Below are 12,728 nucleotides of genomic sequence, written 5' to 3' on the forward strand. Positions count from 1 at the left end.
AATAATTCACATTCACACAAAACTTCCTAATGTAAATGAACTTTCTTTGTTTGTCTTTTTATATTTTAAGAGAGTTCAGGGTAAAATATAAACTTCTGATAGACTAGAATAAAGTTTTTTGGAAGCATATATATCGTTTATAGCAAACAATGATATTGTCAATGTTATTAATGAGTCATACCACTTACCTAAAATAATAATAGTACAAGGTTAGATGAGACACTAAGTAAAGAATGTCATATATTAGATACAAATTGTTGTTATTGAATATAAATATTCCTTCCTAATTGTTTTTTTTGTTTGTTTGTAAATGTTATCAGTTAAAGCTTGTGAAATAGTACTTTATTGAGGTTATCTTCTCAGGATGTACATATATAGCAAAAATGATTGATTAATTACAGTCCATAGTATAAAAAAACGATAGTTTACAAATATTTAATGTCTTCATACCTGTTGAACAAGTTAGTGACTATTTGGACTCACTAGCCCAATAATGAATGCGTTGGGTGTTTAAAACAATATAAACTAGATTCAAATATTAGTGTAAGAATACACACTGGAATACAAGTGCATACAACTGACGAGTCCCATATAAGAAGAAACCCGCATCCTAAATCATACTGCTTTCTATGTGCTAAATACACCAAAACTTGTAACACAACGCTATTATCGAGGTAATCCGCTGATAATGCACCTATGATACTTGAAACTGATCAGTTGCAGTCTTAAATATCAAAAACAAGGAATTATAGAGGCTTACTGATGTATCAGTTAGTTTTAATGTTTATTAAAGACTAATTTTACAACTCAAGTATTTTATTATATAATTAATGTGAATTATTCACAGAATAGTGTGATTACTAGTCGAAAGTGTTAGTAGTCAGTTGATTGGTTACTTATCTGATCAGAGGTTCGTTTCAACTATTAGAACCTGAGTGTTCTGTTAGTGGTATCATTCGACACTATACAATCGATAGAGCTTACTACAAAGAAATAGTCTCATCATATATGAAAACATCTTAGAAACTATCACATGGATTTTAAAACCCTTCAAAATCAGAATCAATTAAAAGGCAACACAATATCTTATACAAACTAGCAGAGGGCAAATGCAATATTCTTGTCAAAATAAATTGTATCGATTGCGACAATTACTACATTAGGTAGATCAATTCGTAATCAGTAGGGACGTCGACAAATCATATTAACTAATCAATAATATAAGGGACAGCCAATCACATGATCAAAGCTCAACAAAGCAAGACAGTCAAAAGGGATATAAAGTCAACAAGGTTAAAAACACCTCTTTAGACAGATACTCACGGACAATCAGATAGGTAACTTTAGACTTCAACAAATTGTTCTTAATTTTGAGTTTATGTAAAGCTTCTTAATGTTTCATAGTCAAAATACTCTGCAAGATTATGTTTACTATTGAAGTTTTCTATTGTTTTCGATCTTCTGCTTTATCTGTCTCCAAGTTAATTTTTACTCTTACTCGTAATTCTCTTCTTTCTCTGTGTGTGTTCTGATTTGACCAAATGTGAACCATTAACTAAGTTATTTCCTAAGTGAATATTACTTGGTGAAGTAAACTACGTGAGGTTATTTCACTTTTGTGGTTTCTAACCAATGAAAAGAACCATAAGAAATGATTGTACAATGAGTACCTTTTTGCATAAATATAGTGTATATGTATGTATGTATGTGTTCTGGAATTATCTACAATCATTAGTTTTATATTCTAGATAATATTGTGTATAAAAGTTTGTATATGATGCTACTTGATATTAGCGTAGTCGTGTTCAGTAGACCAAAGAGTAAATCAATAGCATTTAAGTAAAGAATCAATTTGAACAAAATATATCATTGATTTCGAGGTTAATGTTAAACTCCGGTTAAATTATTCAGTCTCTTGTAACATTTTCAGTCGCTTTAAAGTGTAAAACACGTGATTTGACAGTTTAGCAGTTTATTTTAACAGTTAACCAGTTGGATATACTGTTATATCCGAGTGTAGATTAAATTATGGGTAAATTCTGAGAATTGTTTACGAAATTATATATATATATATATATATATATATATATATATGGGGCATTTTCTTCTTCTTCATGGCCGGAGTATAACAGAAGCTCCTCTGAAGCTAGTCGTTGTTGTCCAACTTGCGTCCAATGTGCTTCACTGATCCTATGCACCTCTAGGTTGTATCTCCTCATTTCTGCAGCAATTTGGAAGACTCTCTCAGTCTCCCACATCGTACGAACATTCCATGTACCTAAATAAACGATTGCTCTGGTTGTCAGAAGGGGCATCAGCCTCTTGACTTCCGAAGGAACTCGGTTTTCATCATGAGGCGTCATAACTCTTCTAAAGGAAGACCTTCTGACTGCCAGGGCAGTGTTTAAGTGGTTTGAATAATTTTTTCTGGTTAGCGTTTTTTTAGCGAGTTAGTTTTCTACGGGATGGGGTCGCTAATCCCATGCCCAACCCTCCTCCTTTATCTGGGCTTGGGACCGGCAGTAGCCCTCGGAGGGACTCCAGGAGGAGTTAGTCATCTGTTATGTATTCTTTTATAGTGTTTGGTTGAAGTTGAGACATGACATGTTATGCTCTCTCTTTATATATATATCGAAAATTGTACCATTACCCATTTAGAAAAGTGTAGAGTCGTTTTCCTTTCCTGACATTTATTCGTCTTGCATATTTATTGTACTTTTATTATGGTACGTATATTGTGTGAATGGTGTCTCGTCAAAATAGATTTCTCATACTTTTTCAAAAACATTATCCGGTAATTTTATCATATTTTGATAAAATGAAATGAAGAATCCAGAATAATTGACTTAATTTACACTTTGAATATAATTTCTTGTATTGATTTTTATATCTCTGCTCGAATCATTAATGACTGACAGTAAACATGAACTGACTACCCATTGTGATTAATTCGAGATTATTCTTGTTAGTGTTATTGGTTAATATAAAGTATATTGTATTATGAGTGATCTTTTTAGACAGTTGATTTGTTTAAACTGCTTTAATTCTGTTTAAATGATAGAGAAATATCAGTTGAAGTAAAATGTTTTTAGTTTTTACATGACACTATTCGGCAATAGATGTATGGTAAAAAATCGGCCAATGAGTCTTTGGAAACTAAGGTACATTGTACTTTATTATCAAAACGTTTTCCTTTGACCCATGGTATTATTGGAGTATAGATATTCCATTTACCGTAAGTTTTCGGTTAACTCATTATTTTCTGTTATAGGATTCACTATTCTTCATTCGTTTTTAGTCTATTACTTACAGTCTCCCCTATCCATAGCCGCTCTTGTCTTGTTTATTTGTAATTATTATTTTTCGTTATATGGTGTGATGCAGTCCGTTATTTCTGTATGTAAATCATGTCGGTTTGAAATATAAATATAGTTAAAGCTGGTCGCTGAATTTTGGACTCAAGATAGAGCATAGATAGGAGCTTACGAATAGTGGACCAATAGGGACTTAGGTGGATTTGCTCAAGGTTACTAGTACTTGTTGGCCTTGTAATCGTTTAATTTGGGGATACTAGGCTATTGAGGAAATACTAGATGTAAAATAAACCAAATTAGAATCAGGATTCTGACTTGGTATGTAATATTGGTCAGCAGTCAAAAGGTATAACAAAGGAACATATGGAAGATCACAACCATCTTTTTGCAGTATCTAATAAAAGTGCGATCTTTAGAATTGTTTCGTTCATTAACCGGGTCAGTACCGCATATAAAAGTATAATTTTCACTAAGGATCTCATTTCAGTCATCTGCATCTATCTACTCATGTCTTTATTGAACGAGATACTGTAATGTATCCCAACTTACCGAATGAAAAAAGCTTTAAATGAAATTCTCAATGAAAATTATATTCAACGCCCATTCACTAAATGAACTAGGAAACGCTAGATATTTCACACGTATTAAACATTGGAAAGTAGATACGCCACAAATTTACTAACATAATCCTTTACAAAATACTAGACCAGAATAAGAATTTTTTTGCCTGAAAGTTTAAATCCACGTAGATGTTATAACAAAGAAGCCACTATAATACTATATTTTTTGAATATATTTTCTAGCTTATTCTATTTAATTTCACATTTAGGTGGCTGGTGAAGGTGATTTAAATGAGAATGCTTTGTCCAATATACATATAGTTACATCTGATCGTAATATACTTTCTGTGGATATTGAAGAAAGCAGTTTAAATAATCAACAAAATATAACAGAAAATTCATCATTTAAGCATAGTAATGCTTCATTAACAGCTCCATTATCACCATCCACTGGAAGAGCAGAGTCTAGTCATCATACCCAACAAATAAGTGGTGGGAATGATGAATTAGATTCAATAGGACCAATACCTCCAATTACAAGTCGTCCAGGTCCATTGCCTGGATCACGTAGGCTACATTTATCACATACTGGTCGTATAGCTCAGCATAGAGCTAGTGTACCAACGGCTGGTACTATCACTACTAATTCCGATGTTACTGGTTGTGGTAGTAATCCTCTCTCTCTATCCGAGTCAACAAGTAGTATCGTAAAATCATCTGATTCACCAAAAAATCTCACAGAACATTCGTTAATTAATTCTCTGAGTGCTGAAAATTCTAACGATATTCAAGATCGTTCACTTCAGTCTCATGCACATCATCATCGTCATCCAGAATCTTGTTGTGTAGCTGCTCGTAATGAAGTGGAACGTTTACACAAAGAGAATATTGAATTAAAAGTACAATTATCTGATTTACAAAATAGTAAAGATATTGTAGAACAACGTTTAGAAGATTTGGAAGGACGTATAATTCAACTAGATTCTATTGTTCAAGTTTTAAAAGAGGAAAAAGTGAGTATATAATTTTCTGTTCTTTTGTTTTCTAATATATTCTAAATGTGTGTTACTATAAAATCATTACATAGTTCAATCATCTAATTATTAACAATATAAGCTATTATAATCAAAGCATTTTAATGATTGTTGATTTTCACTGGCGATCTCAACTTAAACGACAATCTTGTAGAAGAACTCTGGTTAAGAAAAAAATATGTATATGAACTTAATTAATTCACTTTACATTTTAGATATTTCCTTGTTACTTAGCTAAATTGATTTTAACCTGGTATAATGAGAAATCTGTAGGAATTTTTTATTTTTATTAAACTGGCTATTACCTTTTAGGAAAAGAGTCTTTTGTTTTTTTGTTTGTCTTCCCTGCAATTTCTTTCTGGATAATTTTCTTTTTTCAAAAGTTAATCATAGTTATGTGAACCCTTGATCAGTTTTGTTATTAGTATTATTATTTGTATAGCATTACATTTTATGTTTAATGAGAACACCTTGTAAACAATATTACTGTTCCAATGGTTTGTACTTGAGATTTAATTCAGTGACATTGATTTCATTGTCTGGAACAATGTTGGTTAAAGAAAGCAAAAAGAGAACATAGATTAGTGTAGAATAATATGAATTCATTTTATTGCGTTAGGTTCTCATGAGCTGCTTATACAATCTATAATATTTACAATCAAAGTTATTACAGATATTGATATATTTATACATACGAAGGTGATTAGAAATGAATATGTGTAACGAGATGTAGTAAAAATTCAGTATCTTCCATGTTGATTATTGGTTTTGCTTTTTTTTTAATAATGGTAACACATGCTCTAAAGTTTATAAACATATCCATGAATTCTATGTTTCATTTGTCAGTCTGTTTTACTTTCATGATATCCATTGTGTTTCATCATTTTTTTAGAATTCTTCTTAACAGCTTTAGTTTTTAATTTAGGAATAGGGTTTACTGCTTCAGGGGTTCTACATTCAAGTTTGAGTTTGAGCCTCTCTGTACTTATTTTAGTTTGGGTAATCCAATAGTAGTATTAATAACAACAATTAAAGTGTGATTCGGGGCCTAGGACAAAACTTTATCTAGTAAATTAGTTAATAACCGTAATAATACTATCTAAGATTATTTAGATAGGTTTAATATAGGGATAGTTTTTATTCTGAATAGATTTTAGTTGATGCACTTTTTCAGATTACAAAACATTGGACTGTTGTTTCATCCAAGTTTTGGATTTCTCCAAAGTGTGCATCCTGTTATCGATTCTACAACAACTATGTCACCGTAGTCAACATATTGTACTACGTGCAGAATTCTGAGAAGATTACAACTATAAAATGATATCAAAAACAAAGTTTGATCGATGTAACAATTTTTGTTATGGATTGTTGATTTTGAAGTGACTTACTCTGAAAGGTAACCTCTAGAATTTTAGTAAGAAGTTGTGAACGATAGAGTTCAACCATTTCTGATGTGAGACAAATGTTGCCACTAGCAATGGGTGACGGTTGCATGATGTCATAAATTGACTAAAGTAACCAATACTAGCCGTTGGAGGACAACTCAGTGATCTGGAGTTTATATGTTCGCTGTGAGGTCTGAATGTCACTAACTCTGTTCCTTAGCGAAGTTGTGGAAGTATACTGTCGAGGTATTTCATACTAGGGAACAGCTGCCCAGTGCTTTCTAGCTTTAAATGGTCGTCTGATCAAAGTCAGTCCGTAATCTGAAGTTGCTGATAAGCTTCAAATGAGACAGAATAGTAGTAATATTCAGGTTGGGTAGAATTTAGAAAAATGTGGTATAGAACCAACAACAAAGGGTTGATACACGTAAAGTGCTTGGAAAACTGCGTGATATTGGTGTTTATCTGCTGATCTTATAGGTTCAGAATGATAAAAAAATATTACTTTAAAATTACTATTTATTCTAGATATTTATTTGCTCGTCATATCAATCTTGACTACGTATATTAAAATATTTCAGTGTACTGTCCATCATATTATCTATACGTTTATGGCTAGGCCAGTTTTAATTGTCATATTTAAGTATACAACGTTTAGCTCCTAGCCTTTCTGTCCCTTCACAATTGATTGATCACCACCCAGTGATCAATCAATTGTGAATACATCTCAGTCCTACAGGAGGTCGGTCGCGGCCCGGATAGCCTAGTGGTAACGTCTCTGACTGTGAAGATGGGTGACACGGGATCGGATCCATCAGGGAGTACCAGTTCCCTCAAGATTACAGGTACACCTTGCTGACGAGTGCCAAGTGGCTGTGTGAGAGACTGTAACTAATAAATTGGGAATAACTTAGGAATAGTAAATCGTATAATAGTAGCCAATAAATCAAATAGAAGCTTATAACAAAAGGAATATAACTGTACATATAATATAGTTATTTAATAGTTATCCAATAGGAATTTATGTAATAATATTCTATAAACAAATCCTAGCAGTTACCATTCCCTTATTTTTCGTTAGGATATAAAAAGTTCGCTGTTTCATTCTGAAAATATATGACATACTACAGCTGTACAACACAGCTCCGTTTTGTAGCAGCCTCATATATTTTGCTCGGAATTTAAAGTGTATTGATAGATGGTGTGTACGTTATCACTAATAAAGTGGACATTAGATATATTTAGTTCCGAAAATATTTATAACAATAAAAATGTCTTATGCAACCAGAAGTTGATTTTTAGATAACATTTAAGCTAAATTGCAAAACATACATGATCCTAAGTTAGATTGTCTGTTAAAGCACCTGATATGATTCAATGCACATGTTCAAGAGTGTTTTGTGAATCTAGATAATATTCTCCCTGTTTTACTCTTTAAATTTTAACCCTAAATTTCTCAAGTGTGTAAACAGAATGGTGTCAAAGCATTGCATTATAGTTGATGTCAGTTCGTGTTGAAAACCCTGACCGCTATTTGTAAATCTAACTCAAAACTTCAGTTTTACCCGTAATAACTGACCCTAACTTTTTCGTATTATTATTGATGTCAGTTGGTGACGAATACTCTATGGGGTGATAACCCTAAATTACAACACCGGCCTGACTTCTAGTGCGGGTAAATATGAACTTTATTACAAGGGATAATTGGACATGTGAAGGTTAATTATCACGATCAAACTGTTATTTCATTGTTTTGTATCGCCAATTGCTTTGTAACCAGGTAGCGTTTCTTGATTTGTTGGTAAGTCCCTCAAGGTCGTCGGTGTATTTTAATTTTACTGCTCGATCAAAGCAATCACTAAAACTTGACTATTATCCTTAAGGATCTCCGGAGTCTTATCCATTAATGCCTGCTGCTCACGATCGATTTTAGGTATTTACGGGTTATTTAAGAGTTGAGACACTAGTGTCAATTTATCATTCAGGGAGATTAGAGATAGAGGTTAACTGTAAGGTAATTGGGTAGGTCAGATGAGCTGTTCCCTAAAGTTTTCTATCCATATATCTTACCTCCTAAATTGTGAGTAAATAACACTTTTGTCGTTTTTTTTGTTGTTGAGATAGTCTCATTAACACTTGCTATTTTAATACCCGTTTTCTTGATCAATCGGTTGAGTTGTTTATTGTTACTTGGATTAGTATCACTACAACTACACCGTTTTAACCATAATTCTTAGACATTCATTATCAGTAATTTACCAATTTCCTGTCGTTAGTTCAAGAAATTACTAATATTTGTTCTTAAAAAATAAGTAAAAAGACTTTCGGGTTATTAACATTTAATTTGGTAATAAAATATTGAACCACATGAGTTAATTCAGTTTTATGAACTGTTAAAAGAAAATATTCAATCAATAAGTGTTCGCTGGATTTTGTAAATAATTTTTCTATCAATTTTTTAATAATCTTTTACAGTAATTAACAGAAAAGAAAAATAAGATGATCCAATTATTCCTTGAATGTGAATGTATTTATAACAAACGCTTCACATTCTTAAGAATAACGAAAAATGTAGTCTGATATTTTTACTTACGCCTGTTACCCCTTGTGGAGGAGTATAGACCACCCACTAGCATTCTCCATCGAACTCTGTCTTGGACACAATCCTTTCCAGTTGTTCCCAGTTCCTATTCACTCTTTTGACGTCTGCCCCGACTCCCGACGCAATGTGTTCCTTGGCCTTTCTCTTTTCCTTTCCCTTTGGTATTCCAGGTTAGCGCTTGTCTCCTGATGCAGTCTGTCGATTTCCTCAATGTATATCCTATCCACCTTCAGAGTCTTTTCCTAATTCCTTACTTAGCTGGAAGCTGGTTTGTTCTCTCTCGTAATAGACTGTTGCTGATGGTATCCGACCAACGGACATTAAGTATCTTGCATAGACTATTGTTTAAAGATACTTGTACCTTTTTGATGACGTAGTAGTTCTCGAGGTTTCATCTCTGTACAGCAGAACTGTCTTGACATACGTACTGAGGATTCTGACTTTGCTGTTCGTTGATAGTTGTTTTGGGTTGCGTGTGTTCAACTATAGGAATGATGTCATTGCTTTGCCAATACTCGCTTTTACGTCTGCATCAGATCCTCCAAGTTCATTAGTGATGCTACCCAGATACGTGAAACTTCCCACCTCTTCCAGAGCTTCTCCACCATGTGAGATTTGGTCGGTGTTCACCGTTTTGTATCTGAGGGTCTTGCTTTCGCCCTTATGTATGTTGAGGCTTACTGATGAAGAGTTTGTTGCTACCCTGTTTGTCTTGACCTGCATTTGTTGATGTGTATGAGATAGAAGGGCCAGGTCATCTGAAAAGTTCAAATCGTCTAGTTGCATCAAGGCTGTCGATTGTATTCCGTGCTTCATTTCAGATGTGGAGGTCTTCATAATCCAACCAACCACCAGAAGAAAGAGGAAGGGGGAGAGTAAGCAGTCTTGTCTGACACTGATCCTTAGTTTGATATATTCATTATTAGTCGAACAATTTTATTGTTTTCTTTCTGAAATTGGAATTTTCCAATAACTGTCGACGGGTTAGGATTTTATTTTGACTATTTTGAAGATAAAGATTTAGACAAGATGAGATTAATTCATTTTATTTTGTTATGTTCTCATTATCTGCTTACAAGCTGTTATATTTAAACATAATCACAGAATCGGTTGAAATTACCTACATAATTGAGTTCAATTATGCTTTATATATCTTTCTACCTTAATGGCTGCATGAACACGACCTGGCGAAATGACATGCACCATGACGCCAGTGTTGTTGACTGTTGAATTTTTTTCTCTATGAGTGATTTAATTGAAGAATGTAATGGAGTGCATGTCGCTAGCTTGCAACCAAGATTGAATCAATGATAGACTGAGGGAACTCTCAAACCATCTTGTCTTCCCAGACTGCCTCAAGTTGGCATCACACTTGCGGAAAGTTAACTGTAGGTATTCTGCAGCAGTTTTATTGAGTATTGCCTTTGTTTGATGTGATTCTGTGAACCAGAGTACTGACTAGAAACAATATGTTAGCTGCAAGGGGTGTGCTGAAGAGAATCTTTATCAATTATCACCGCTACCACCCGTCGATACTGTTTAGTTTTACGATTGTCCACAGTAATTTTTAACGACGAACAGTTGAGATTCTTTTAATACGAACAGGATCCAGTGCGAACTATATCCTTACACAAAAGAGCTAATATTTATTAGCGAAAATCAAGATAACCTATAGTCTCTTCAGCAAAATAAAGTTCTGAAATGTCCTGGATTCATTATTGTTTGTGACAAAAGATTGTATAATATACCTGTTACTTGAAATCTTGATACTTACTTTCTGGGTTACTCGAATAATCCTAGGCCTTAACACCGAGTTGTAAAGAAATAATACGAAGCAAGAGTAGAAGCTTTACTAAAAAGCTTATTCTTGTGCAGAAAACATCAATATTTGTAGGTTCATTGGTAGCCTTTAAACTCGAGAAACTCCTGGGAGCGTAGCAAATTAAGCAACAAATTAAGTATTCATACAGCCAAAGTTTGATAAGTAGTCTGTCGAATCTCTAAACATCTTCGTAGCATATGCCGTTTAGACCAAATATTATCAGCCGTTATCTGGCTTCTAAAGATTTTATCAATGAATTCTCATAGGATCCAAGCAAAATGTAATTGATATACGTTGTTATAATGGTAGAAATGTTTTTGAATTGGGGTAAGGATGAGATATCAATGAATTTATTATCAACTTACAAAAAGCGTCTTGTGTTGTGTGCTTCTATACTCACAACGTTTGTTTTGATATGTTCATCTTTACTACTCATGTCTATGAAATTCCCATCTTATCACTATTTTTGTATATATTTCTGTCTATCAAATTCTGTGTATATAGCTATCACCATGGAGTATATTTTGTGAGATTTCATTGAAACTATTGATATATTTGTTTGGTTTATTCATAACGATGGTTGTAAGTAATGGTGATGATGTCTTTATTTTTTGTTTTGCTTTTTAGTTTGTTTGTTTCTGTGAGGGTCTATTTATTCATCTATATACATACAACTATCATTGTACTTTCATCATAATAAAATATTTTAATAATAGTTTATCTGTACTACTTATAACAGTAGTCATCAATTGTGTATTCAACTCCATAGCATGTTTTATTTCTTTTGAAAATAATATTTGGTATCATGAGCTAATTTCATTCGATTAACTTGTCAACTGAGTAGATTGTTTCGATGAGGTTCAGTGGTCTTTTTTATTTCACAATTCCCTGTCACTTTATTGGAAGTTCAGCATATTTATCGACGCTTTGAAAGAGTAGTGACTAAAGATACGTTTTATATTGAAGGGGACTACGCTTATAGATGCCAGGTTTATGTAGGATCTTTACAAAGCTTCTAATTATGTGTTTAGTTACTCTGGAATTTTCTTAACTTATGTTATGATGACGAAAAAGTATTAGGTCCGTCAAAGCAGTTATAACTATGGTTAAATCGATTTTTGATTTCAAATGCTAGATTTGAGAAAGTTAGGATATCGTTATAGCTTATTTCTTATTACATCAAAGTGAATTGATATCTGAAACATTGTCGGGTAGACGTTATCTAGATATTTTTTAGTTTTATTGTTCTCGAAATCTTCATAAAAAATGTTCATCTAAACGTTACATTTTCACGACAAAGTTCCGCGCAAATATCCAATTGTCTATTATTAGTCTGTTATACTACGCAGTAGTTTGTCATTCTACGACTATAAAACATATTCATTAAAACAACGTATTCATAGATCACAAATATTGGATCATACATGTTATTGAAGCATTTCAGACAGATATTAGAAATATTGAGTAAAAATATATTTGAATGATTTGCAGAGTTGTGGTTTAAGACAAATTAGTTCATAAGACTTTCATCGATTTAGTTAAGTAGATTATCTGTTACCTATTTAACCCTCCTTTCTGTAATGTAGTAGGATCAGTTTAGCAAAGCAACTCAGGGTAAACAGGATGGGTCATTCACGTAGTTCTTGAAAGCACCGAATATCAACCTGAGTTCTATATACAGTTAAGAGATTTCTGGCTAATTGTTTCTTTTGAAATGTTAGGAAGCAGTAATAGATAAGTCATGCGACATGTCGCTTTTTATTACTCTTTAGTGTTTTACCATTTCCAACTAATATCCCTCTTGGTTATTCTAACATCATCCGATTTTTCGTTGATTTTTCTCTAATTATTATGAAGGAAAATGACTGTAACAACTTGAAACAATTCATATTTATGTTTTATGTTGATATTTGTTTTTAACTAAGTTCGAAACATCATATTAAATCTACAGCCCCTTTTCACTTATTTTTATGAGCGTCTTTTTTTATATCAGTAATTTCCCTGCTTGATT

At 32.8% G+C, this 12,728-nt stretch overlaps 1 protein-coding gene across 1 annotated transcript in view; it reads left to right on the plus strand.

Annotated features, from left to right (window-relative positions):
• ABCA3_11 (ATP-binding cassette sub- A member 3) overlaps nucleotides 1–12,728 on the plus strand; it is a 52,025-nt gene that overhangs the window by 29,783 nt on the left and 9,514 nt on the right. The window contains exon 7 of the mRNA XM_051213794.1: nucleotides 4,144–4,887. Coding sequence (XP_051069796.1) covers nucleotides 4,144–4,887 — 744 coding nt within the window. The remainder of the gene's footprint in view (nucleotides 1–4,143; nucleotides 4,888–12,728) is intronic.

Source organism: Schistosoma haematobium, chromosome 3, assembly GCF_000699445.3.
Source record: "Schistosoma haematobium chromosome 3, whole genome shotgun sequence".
NCBI lineage: Eukaryota > Metazoa > Platyhelminthes > Trematoda > Strigeidida > Schistosomatidae > Schistosoma > Schistosoma haematobium.